The 10,995-nt window shown below is 40.8% G+C and overlaps 1 protein-coding gene across 1 annotated transcript; it reads left to right on the top strand.

The window, feature by feature from the left end:
• Positions 1–2,829: 2,829 nt before the first annotated feature.
• On the top strand, positions 2,830–6,978 carry LOC308409283 (Fc receptor-like protein 4; the record flags this gene model as incomplete). The annotated part of the gene is made up of 5 exons (XM_080901905.1): positions 2,830–2,866; positions 5,880–6,143; positions 6,223–6,468; positions 6,537–6,704; positions 6,789–6,978. The coding sequence occupies 5 exons, from the start codon at positions 2,830–2,832 to the stop codon at positions 6,890–6,892; spliced, it is 819 nt and encodes a 272-aa protein (XP_080758031.1). The 3' UTR covers positions 6,893–6,978.
• Between the last annotated feature and the right edge of the window lie 4,017 nt (positions 6,979–10,995).

The following is a 10,995-nucleotide window of genomic DNA, read 5'->3' on the forward strand; positions in this document are numbered from 1 at the left end:
AGATAAAAAAAAATATTTGAGATATGCCTCTGAGTTCAGTCTGGGTTTCCTGTTTTACTTTGAAGGTCTTGTCTCATGTTAGTGCAGACCTTCCCAAAGTGTGGGGCCCGCCCCCTAGAGGGGGCGCAGAGCCATGACAGGGTGGGCGTGGTATGAAAAGGAAAAAAAAACAAAATGCTTGGACACTGCCAGCATGGGGCGCCCACAGAAACGCAAAGCAGGAGATGAAGCATCGCTGAATATGTTTCCAAACCAACTTCATTCTAAGCCAAAGACTAGAAAATATGGTGAAGCATATCTGCCCTTTGGTTTCACCTGCACAAGTGCCGAGGTAGGTCTCCCCTGCAGGATTGGTTTTCTCTTCGTTGGGAGCAGCGCTGGGTTCTTCAAATCACGGACAAACAGTATCCCACATTCTTGATTTTTAGTTCACAAACACTTGTTGTAATGACTAACTACTCCTGAACATTTTTCTTGTAAAACAAAGGGGGGCCCAGCAAAAAAAGTTTGGGAACCACTGATGAAGACAAAAACAAAAAATAAAAAGATAGTTATGGATCAGGACTCCCGATCCTTACTGCGCATGTGCAGAGGTTTTCTTCTTCTTCTGTTTATTTAATGGCAGTTTACTCCCCAGTGTACGAGGATACCGCCACCTGCTGACCGAGCGAATGAACCCTATTGTAAACGGAATTAGCGTCATTACAAACGTGTATTAAATTTGATTTAGTGATTGTCAGTAAACACTTCATCTGGCTGTTGAATCTTTACATGACATATTACAAAGTCTGTATTATTAACTCTGTAATTAGGCGCCATTCTTCTTATTTTATGGCGCTGTTGTTCAATCGGGGAATGCTCTCTATTGAGGAGAAAAGCGTGAATTTGTTTGTATACAGATTATCCATTGTTTAAATGTCCCAGTAGTCAAAAAGGAGGCAGAGCTGTTGAGAAATGCTAGGAGCTAACTGGGCACTAACCGTATAATTCAAATATATTGAATGTCGCAATGTTGGCAAAGAGAGGAAGTGACGTAAGATTTGCGCATGTGGGGTACCGATCGGGTTTCCGGTACGGATCGGGTAGCGACACGGACCACGCTTGATATTTGGGGAAATCGACGGCGCATTTGGAATACACTTCGGATTGGGACATCTGTTGTCATGTCGCTGTGACGTAATAGGTCTCAAAATGCGTACTCCAAGTGTGCGGTCGCTAAATTGGGACACAGCCATAGTGTGTCCTCCAGTGCTTGTGGTCGTGCTGTTCTGTCATTGAACGACTGTGTGCAGGCAGGGGAAGAGGACCCAAAGAGGCAAAACGTGAACTCAAAAACATTGTTTTTGTTGCAGGCTCAGAAGTAATACAAAATAATATCAAAACTAAACTGGGAGAATTCTAATAATATGGGAAGACAATGGGAGACACACAGCAAGAAGGTGAACGAACGTTAACGAGGCAACTGGAGGACACATAATGGTTAACAGGTTAAAGATATTGGTAAAGACCTCTAGCTGCTCAGCACATCCTTGAAGCACACATTCAGGAATGTTGTCAGGGCCAACAGCTTTGCGAGTGTTGTTAATGCTCAGTGCATTATGGACATATGTGATGGTAGGAGTGAGTTTTGCGACTTTATGGAGGCTCACCGTTTTTTGGGGGTAGTGTTTTCAAGAAGTCAGTGGTGGTCAATCTGCATGAAGCCTTTCAGGCGTGACAGCATATCAGTGGTTAAAGCAGAGAGATGCAATCAGTCAAACAGCATTCGTACCACCTCCAACTCACTTCCTCTCAGCTGAACTGTGGTCAGCTACAGGAAGATGCGAGGTATTTCCACGAATCAGCAACACAACCAACATTTAAGATAAAAAGTAAATAAATCTTTTTTGAGATAAGAATAGTTTGCTCTATAATGACAAAGACACCATCCTGTCAGTGAAGGCGCCATGTGGGTGATCTTTAAATATAATTATTTTGTTATTTACATGTTTTTTAAATTTTTCTTTTTTTTGGGAGGGGGGAGGGGGGGGGTTGTGTGTGTGGTTTCCTGACCGATTTCAGCCACTCACAATGTTAGGTTTTTTTTAAGTCAGTGAAGGCATCTCAGAGGTACCCATGTTCCCCCTAATGTCTGCTAATTTTGCTGGGGCTCATGTCTATAGTCATTAGTCAGTTTTACCATTTTTAAAGCTTTTTCTCTCTCTTGTTGTTGCAGTCAGACAAAGAAACCTTCCACTAAAAACCACAACACTGGCATCCTGTCACAGAGGAAGAGGAGGAGGGTTTGACTTTAAATGACTGTGAACTGGTCAAACTGTTGACCTGATATCGAGAGTAGAACGATGAACACATCTCTGCTGTGGCTGCTCAGTAAGTACACTGTAATGACTATCTATGAAAATCTGTTTTTTCTTCATCACAAACATTCAGGTTGGATTAGAATAGGAGGGCTTAGATGAGTTTTGATCAAGAACACTAAGAAGAAGGAAGAGGGTCAACAGGAAATCAGAATATTTTATAACAAATAAATACAGTGCAGAAAACTGACATGGATACATTGATTAACAGTTTTATGTCCAGCCCTCTTACAGATGCACGACATTCAAAGTGGTTTAAATACTATTTGTGTTAAACTACTTCAGAAAGTGGTAAAATAAGTCTTAAACACTTTACTTTAGCAAATATTAGAAAGTATTAGTGCAAACATTTTACTTTTCAAAAATTAAATTCCTCAATATATAATACTGTCATGGTGCCTGTATCTGGGACTCAGGGTTTTGAAATTTTGGGATGTTCAGATTTTCTCAGCTTTTTGTGTCTGTCAGCAAGATGGCGCCTGTGTTTGGCTTCGCCGCCTGTGCCGCTAGTACAGCTCGCTGGTATAGTTTTATATTGACCGCTATTGTCGCTTGCAATATTAATTTTACCGTTTTGTGTCTTCATTTTGTCTCTGCCACCAATATTTATGTTCGGGGCACACTGTTGTATATTAAAGACTCAATGGAGAGCTACTTTGACAGCTGGGACAGTTACAGGAAATTTTTCCCTCCACCTTTTGTGTGTTCCTCACCTGAGTGCACAGTACCATACATATCGGTGGGATTCAACACGAAGAAAAGAAGGAGGGGAACCAGGGCCGGTGTCCAAGTGCGACTGAGAAGGTACCAAAGATTAGCTCCTTGGATGTGGGAAGATTCCCGGTGCCTACAACCAATTCAGCTACTGTCACCGGGTGCCGACGCTACACTTCAGTTCCAAGCCCGGAATCTATGGTCTGATGGCTGCATGCTCACCTTGCGTCTGTCATCCGACAGTCGTTTTGATGGCAGAGGTGATGTACTACCATGGATATTAGCTTCAATTAGCCCTGAAGTCACCGCCCGGTGTAACAGGTGTAGAGGTGCACAGGTGTTTAATTCAAGTGCCACTGCAGTCAGCTGTTGAGTGCACCAACCAAACATCATTGATCAGGTTTGCCCTGCTCAACACTCGCTCAATCATAAACAAATCGTTTATTTTAAACGATCTTTTTATAAAGGAATCTCTCAACTTCATGGGTTTAACTGAGACGTGGCAACAAAACATGGATTATATACATCTGAAGGAAATTTGTTCGACTGGCTGCTCCGTCATCGGAACTCCACGTCTTTCGGGACATGGCGGAGGACTCGCTGTTTTGAACCAGGACAGATTCACATGCAGACTGATGAATTCAGATTCCTTCACTTCATTTGAGCTGCAAATGATTAAGGTCGGCTCTTTGCACACCTTTTATTGTATTTTAATCTACCGACCTCCTGGAGCTGCCGAAGTCTTTCTAACTGAATTTAATGACCTCTTGTCATCCATTATTAAATTAGAGAAGGTGGTAATGTTGGGAGATTTTAACCTTCATATTGATGATGCATCCTGTAACATGGCTGCTGACTATCACAGAGTCTTTTAACTTTAGGCAGCATGTTTCTGGTCCCACACATATAAAGGGTCACACATTGGATCTTGTTTTCTCCTTGGGTTTAAATATAAATGACATTCGTGTGGAAGATGTCCATGTGAGTGACCATAGCTGCATATATTTTAACTTGTCGTTTTATTTGGAGCCTCTGGTTCCCAAAATAATGATTGAAAGGTGAATTATAAACCAGAACACTGCCAAAAGGTTCTCTGCCATGTTTGACGCTGAACTGACTTATAATGATTTGAACTCCCTTGTCTCATCCTTTAATAATCAGTGTAATTCTATTTTAGACATAGTGGCACCTCTAAAAAAAGTACAGTGTTTGAAATCTCCTCCTTGGATAACAAAAAACATTCGTAATTTCAGGAGATATTGTCACAAGTTAGAACGTCTGTGGAAGGCTTCCAAGCTTGAGGTTTATAGGTTACACCTTAAACAATCTATCCTCTTATTAAATGACATGTGGAAAAATGACAGAACAGAGCATTTTTCCCTCCTCATAGTTTCTAAAAAGAAAGACCCTAAATTCTTGTTTAAAACAATTACAAGTATTCTTTCTCCTGATGCTCCTTGTGCACCAGTGCACTCAACCTCTGAATGCAATGAGTTTATGAACTACTTCATAAATAAGGTCACTGCCATCAGGTCTAATATCTCTCCATCATCTTCTCAATATCAAACTTACAATTTGCTCTCCTCTGATACTTGGTTCTCTTTTACTCCTGTTACATTACAAGACATCAGAGTCCTGCTTTGTCGTATAAAACAGACTTCAAGCCCCCTTGATGTCCTTCCATCTTCACTTTTCACTAGTGTGTTTGATTCCATTGGCCCCTGTATTGTGGAAATGATAAATACTTCTCTTCATACTGGCTCAGTCCCCAATTTCTTTAAACAAGCTGTTGTTGAGCCAATATTAAAGAATATATAAATAAATTTTACTTACTTACTTACTTTGTATTTTGGTTCTGTATTTAGATTTCTAGTTTTGTACTCCTGGCTCCAGAACTGCCTGTTTTGCCATTTTGTATTTTAAACAAATTCAGCGTTAAAACTATGTTGAGTTCATTTCCTGTCTTGTGAGTCCAGCATCTGGATCCTTATCCTGCCTGGTACACAAATGTTTCAATGAAATAGAGACTGCCCAGTAACTTTATCTCTAATAATATAACAACATACAGTAATGAAATCTGTAAAATAAATAGTGTGGAGTACAATGTTTGAATCCAGAATGCAGCAAAACTCAAGTAGAAAGCTGCGAAACAAAGAAACAAAGAAATACTTGAATATAGTATGAAGAATTTCCATTAACTACTCGAGTAAATGTACTTCTTTACATTGTGTCATTCTTTACATTGTAAAAGTCATCATAATACGAGTCTTTGTTTGTGTGAACTTTGTAAATAAAGTTTTGTTTGTTCTGTCAGCTCAGAGTAAATGTACTTCTTTACATTGTGTCACTGCTGATATTAACAGGTTACCAGCACTCTACTCCAGCAGACATGCCTCTGTTTAGGACATTAAAGAGAAAACTGTTTCATCCTTTCTACGCTCATCAGTGGACAACTCAGAAAAACCCGTCTGTGTTCTCCGCAGTCTGGTGGATTTGTTTTTACTCCTGTTTTGTTAAATGTCAAACTCAAATCAACCTGAGTGTCATTTCTCTTTAGTTCTGATCTCACTGCTGAGCTGCACAACAAACCAAGGTCAGTAACCTTCTTCTGTCACAGTTTAAACCTGACATGAACTAAACCTCACTAAGTGCCCAGTTCTTTTTTTTAACCTTTCTTGTGGCATGACATGGCAATCATACAGTAGTTGATCACTACAGCCCACTGAATATTTCAACCTCCTAAGTATAAAGGAAGTAGAGTAAAATAATTCATTTTATGTAAATAATATCATAAAGTCTTCTTCACAGCTCGTCTGACTGTGAGTCCCAGCAGCTCTCAGTTCTTTAAAGGAGACTTTGTGTCTCTGAGCTGTGAGGAGGACGACAACTCTGCTGGATGGACTCTGAGGAGAAACACAAGCAAACAACAGAGGACTCAGTGTGGAGATGGGTGGGGAAAAGGTGCTGGTTCTTCCTGCAACATCAGCTACATCTTCACATTGGACAGTGGAATTTACTGGTGTGAGTCCAGAGAGGGTCCCATCAGTAACATGGTTAACCTGACAGTCACTGGTAAGCTGAGTGTGTGGAGTTAGTGTTGATGAAGCTGTGTGTAAATGGATGAAATGCTGTAGTTTGTCTCTGTGTTGAGGTGGATCAGTGATCCTGCAGAGTCCTGTCCTCCCTGTGATGGAGGGAGATGACGTCACTCTGCTCTGTAAAACAAAGACCACTCCCTCCAACCTCCCAGCTGCTTTCTATAAAGATGGCTCCCTCATCAGGAAGCAGCCTACAGGTCACATGACCATCCAGCATGTTTCCAGGTCTGATGAAGGCCTCTACAAGTGTGACATCAGCGGTCATGGAGAGTCTCCATCCAGCTGGATCACTGTCACAGGTGAGGAGCTTCATTCGGATTTCACCTTTTATTTTGTCCACATATTCACTGACCAGAAGTCTCTGCAGGTAGACCTACAACCACAACCTCGCCCATCACCTCTTCAAACATGCCCCCGACCATATCTTTGCCCTCTTACTCCACCACGCTGAGACTGGTCTGTCACCTGGTGGTGATCTGTCCATACTTCATCTCCACTCTCCTCGTAGTGTCTTTATATCAACACAGAGCCAAAAGTAACTCTCTGAGTATCCTTGATTATTTACTAAGCACAATTGCTTTTGCCTCATTTAAATATGTCTAATAACCTCATGTTACAGGAAATGACCCCACCATCTTTGTGGCAACAGAAACTAACGCTGATGAGAGACTCTGTGAGGACTATGATGATATTGCCGAGGTGACCACTGAGCATGAGCTCTGAGCTTATTCCCCATCAGATGGTGGTTATCATAAAAGTTATCATAATACGAGTCTTTGTTTGTGTTAACTTTGTAAATAAAGTTTTGTTTGTTCTGTCAGCTCAGAGTTTGTTTTTTACATGTCAAAATGGCAAAAAGAGCTTGTTGACATCCTGATGTTGCTGTGTCACATTTTTATATTATAGGTTTTATGTTAGCACCAGTGAGAGGGAAGATATGGAGGCTTCATCAACAACAACATAAGCAATTAACATAACATCCATATTTTTAGACTGTGGTAGTAAATCCATGCAGTCTCCCCTCTGCTGCCTTGCATGTTTGGCAGAAATAGAAAACAGTGATGTCACATCACTAGTAACAAATTGATTACCAAAGTCAGACAAACAAATAAAAATAAAAAAAGTATATAGAATACTAGGTTTTTTTTTTGTTTTTTTTAAACACCTCTGAAAAACATATAAAGTTGTGCTCGTCACTGAGCTGGGGCCCGTTCTTCGTACTTCGCTAAGTAGGTTAGCTGGATTAGATTGTTGACGATTTCGCGTGATCTTGGATCGTTCGGTTCCCCGAAGCTCATCCGGGACTTGCTGTCATAGCAACAGAGCCGTAAGCGTAAACCTGCTCGGGAGCAGGTTTACTTTATGTAAACAGGATTAGATCGCGGCCACGCAGGTATGTCCGCTTCATTTATACGAAAGCAACAGCGATATTCCACCACTGTTTCACCATAAATAAATAACATCAATGTAACTAAAGATAATGCAGCACTTGATCCTTGTATTGATGTCACACAGATACATACAGGTCATTTCCTAAAAAAGGGAAATGTACTATTAACATTCTATTACATGTATGTGATTATTACAGATGTAATTCATATTTCAGAGTAGTAATTGCAAATTACTTTGTGTAATCAAGATGAGAGACCACGGCTATAAAAGCGAGGGTGGATTTGGGAAGTCTGTCGCAGCCATGTCCTGTCCGTATACGCGAGCCACCCATTGCGGAAGGTGCAAGATTGATAAGGAGAGTCCTCAGAATTCAGCGTATATTGCGGGACAGACAGGATCCTTTAGCTCAGCGCGACAGTGTGCTCATTGCGAGATATCGATTTTCCCGTGAGGGTATTATTTACTTAACCAACTTGTTGACGAGGGGGTGCAGGACCTCCACCTGTCTTTTTTTGCTCTGCCCTTTTCTTGGTTGCTGTTATGAACAAACAAACAGATTATTTCAGGGTCTCTTTCCAAGAGACGAAAAGCAGTATAAGTGATAAATATTACCATTCTGTAGAATATTCTTATATTTCACTTTTACGTGTTCCCATGTTCTTGTGGGTCCTGTTGTGGCTCTAATGTGAAAGGGGATATAATATAACATATTATAATATAATATAATGCCATATAATATTGGACAATATAGTGTCATATGATAGATCTACCCTACCGCCTACTGGTGTTGGCCAGAGGGGCCGATGGCGCGACATGGCAGCCTGGCTTCTGTCAGTCTGCCCCAGGGCAGCTGTGGCTACAACCGTAGCTGCCTCCACCAGTGTGTGAATGTGAGAGTGAATGAATAGTGGTATCGTAAAGCGCTTTGGGTGCCTTGAAAAGCGCTATATCAATCCACTCCATTATTATTTTTATTATTAACTTACTTACGAGTTTAATTTGTCAGCAACTTTCTGCCAGCCCTCTCTCCTTGCTTTTGCAGCCTTTGCAGTGTTCCCTTGCGTTTTAATTAAACTCTGAAACTCCTGAAATCCCTCACTCAAGAGTTCTTGCTCTGCTGCCGGAAAATACCGAGCCGAGCGCGCCCCTTCGACATTTTCGCCGACCAATCAGAGGGTTGCCGATCAATGTTTCTACTATCGATGCGTAGCCCCTTTTACGACACCCAGTGATGTCACATTGCTGCGTCCAGCTGTACTAATCGTCAACGGAAGGTGTGTTCGGAGAACCGGATTAGCGAGCTCACGGTTAGCGCGATGGTTTGATCTTGGATGTGTCATTTGATCTTGGATGTAGTGAGCGACGTACGAAGAACGGGCCCCTGTTTGGCAACTTGTAAACGAGCTGCTTTGTGACGTTAATGTAGCAAAAGTTTATTCTAGCGGCTCGACCATGCAGCCCATTTTTCTTGAAGCGCCTCTTTTTTGTGCATCTTGAAAACCATATTATATGCTACCTCTGTCTGGTTTCCTTTTCATTTTATTCTGGACCTGTTTGTTACTGTTCTCCACCCCCCAGACCTCATTTGTAGGGACATAACACAGCCACAGTCAGTTTTTGTCCTCTATGTCAGCTGAAGTTATTTGTGGGTTCTTTTCATCCCAAACATTTTCTGACAGCTGTGGCTGAAATTTCTTTTTGGCCTACACTTACTGAGGCTTGGTTTCTACAGAATTCCTAATTTTCCACTTCATACTTAGAGTTTGGACATTGCTGACTGATGTTTTCACTTGTGGGATATCTTTAAATATCATTTTACTGTTTCATAAAGTTAAACTTTCTTCTACAAATTCTCTGATAATTCTTTTGCTCTCCCTTTGTCTCTGATTTCATCAACGTCAGTGCAAAAAAACGTGCAGTGGTCTGTCTGAAGACCAGAACCTCACTGACTTTTGATAAACACAAACAAGCAAACAGATGACAGGTAAGGATGGTTACCATAATTTATCATCATTTAGACCTGTGTGTGTGAACCTGTGTGTTATCATGCCAAAACTTCCAAGGTATGTAATCATTTGATTGGCATCATTTAGGTGTTTTCTGATGTCATCATGATTGAAAAAGGGCAAACATAACCACATTTGAAATAAAAGATTTTTTTATTTTTTCTCATATTCTCTGAAAAATATCCCCAAAATCGCAAAGGTTATGCCAGGTTATATAAATTTATGAGTACAGCTGTACCTCCGCTGTCTGCACAGTCCCATGGCAGTAGGTTGAGGATTTATATCAGTAACCAAACACCCAGTCACATGACAGCAGCTCATAAATTTTGGTAACTAGTCATTATCAAGAAACCTGATTGATAAGAATCTGAATCAAGAAGAAAGATGATAACTTTGAACTTAGGATGGTTGTGTGTGCCAGCAGGCTGGTCTGAGTGTTTCACAAACTGTTAATCTATTCGCATTATCACAACCATCTCCAGAGTTGATAGAGAACAGTCTGAAAATGGAAAATATCCAGGAAGCAGCTCTTCTGTGGGACAAAATTCCTTGTTGATGTCATAGATCTGAGGAGAACGACCAGACATCTTTCATGGCACAGTGTACAATGTTTGAATTCAAAATACAGTAGAGCAGAAATAGAAAACTACCAAAAAAAAAATACATCAATACGATTCAAACATACAGTATGAATTATACTCTATAAGTACTCAAGTACATGTACAACTTTACTTTGTGTCACTGGTGGTATTAACAGATTTACAGCACTCTGTGTAAGATATAGAAGAATAAGCTGTTTCCTACTTTCTCCACTCATCAGTCTGTAACTCAACCAAACCCATAACGTCTGTGTTCTCCACAGTCTGGTGGTTTTCTGTTTTCTCTGCTGTTTTGTTGAATGTCAAACTCAAACTAACCTCAGTGGCATTTCAATTAAGTTGTGATGTCACTACTGAGCAGTGCAACAAATCAGGGTCAGTCAATTTAAACCTGACATGAGTTCAGACATTTGATGCTTTTTAGGCTTTGCTGTAATAATTATCATGCATGACATGATAATTATTACAGTAATTGATCACTGAAGCCTAACGATGTGTCGTGTGTGTCGAAGCTCCAAAGCGTGTGTCGGGTAATCTCAGGTTGTTTTTGTGAAGCACGTATCGAGGCACACTTTGATTACGTATGCAGTGACGCTCGAGGCCTCGCGGGCAGTCCGTATCACGTGACTGATTCAGGAACTGGTTTTCTGGTGTGTGCCAGATTCGAAATCAAATGGGCAGAAAAACACAGCTGATTTCCCCATCACATTGTGTTGTTGAAGTTGATTACGTACGTGCTACATAGTTGAGCTTCTTCTTCAATGTAACCAGCAAGGAAGAGCTTTTTTTTAATATCTCATCTCTCCTAATAAAGTATGCACAGAGTAAT

This window comes from Rhamphochromis sp. 'chilingali' (assembly GCF_963969265.1).
Source record: "Rhamphochromis sp. 'chilingali' genome assembly, chromosome: 1".
NCBI lineage: Eukaryota > Metazoa > Chordata > Actinopteri > Cichliformes > Cichlidae > Rhamphochromis > Rhamphochromis sp. 'chilingali'.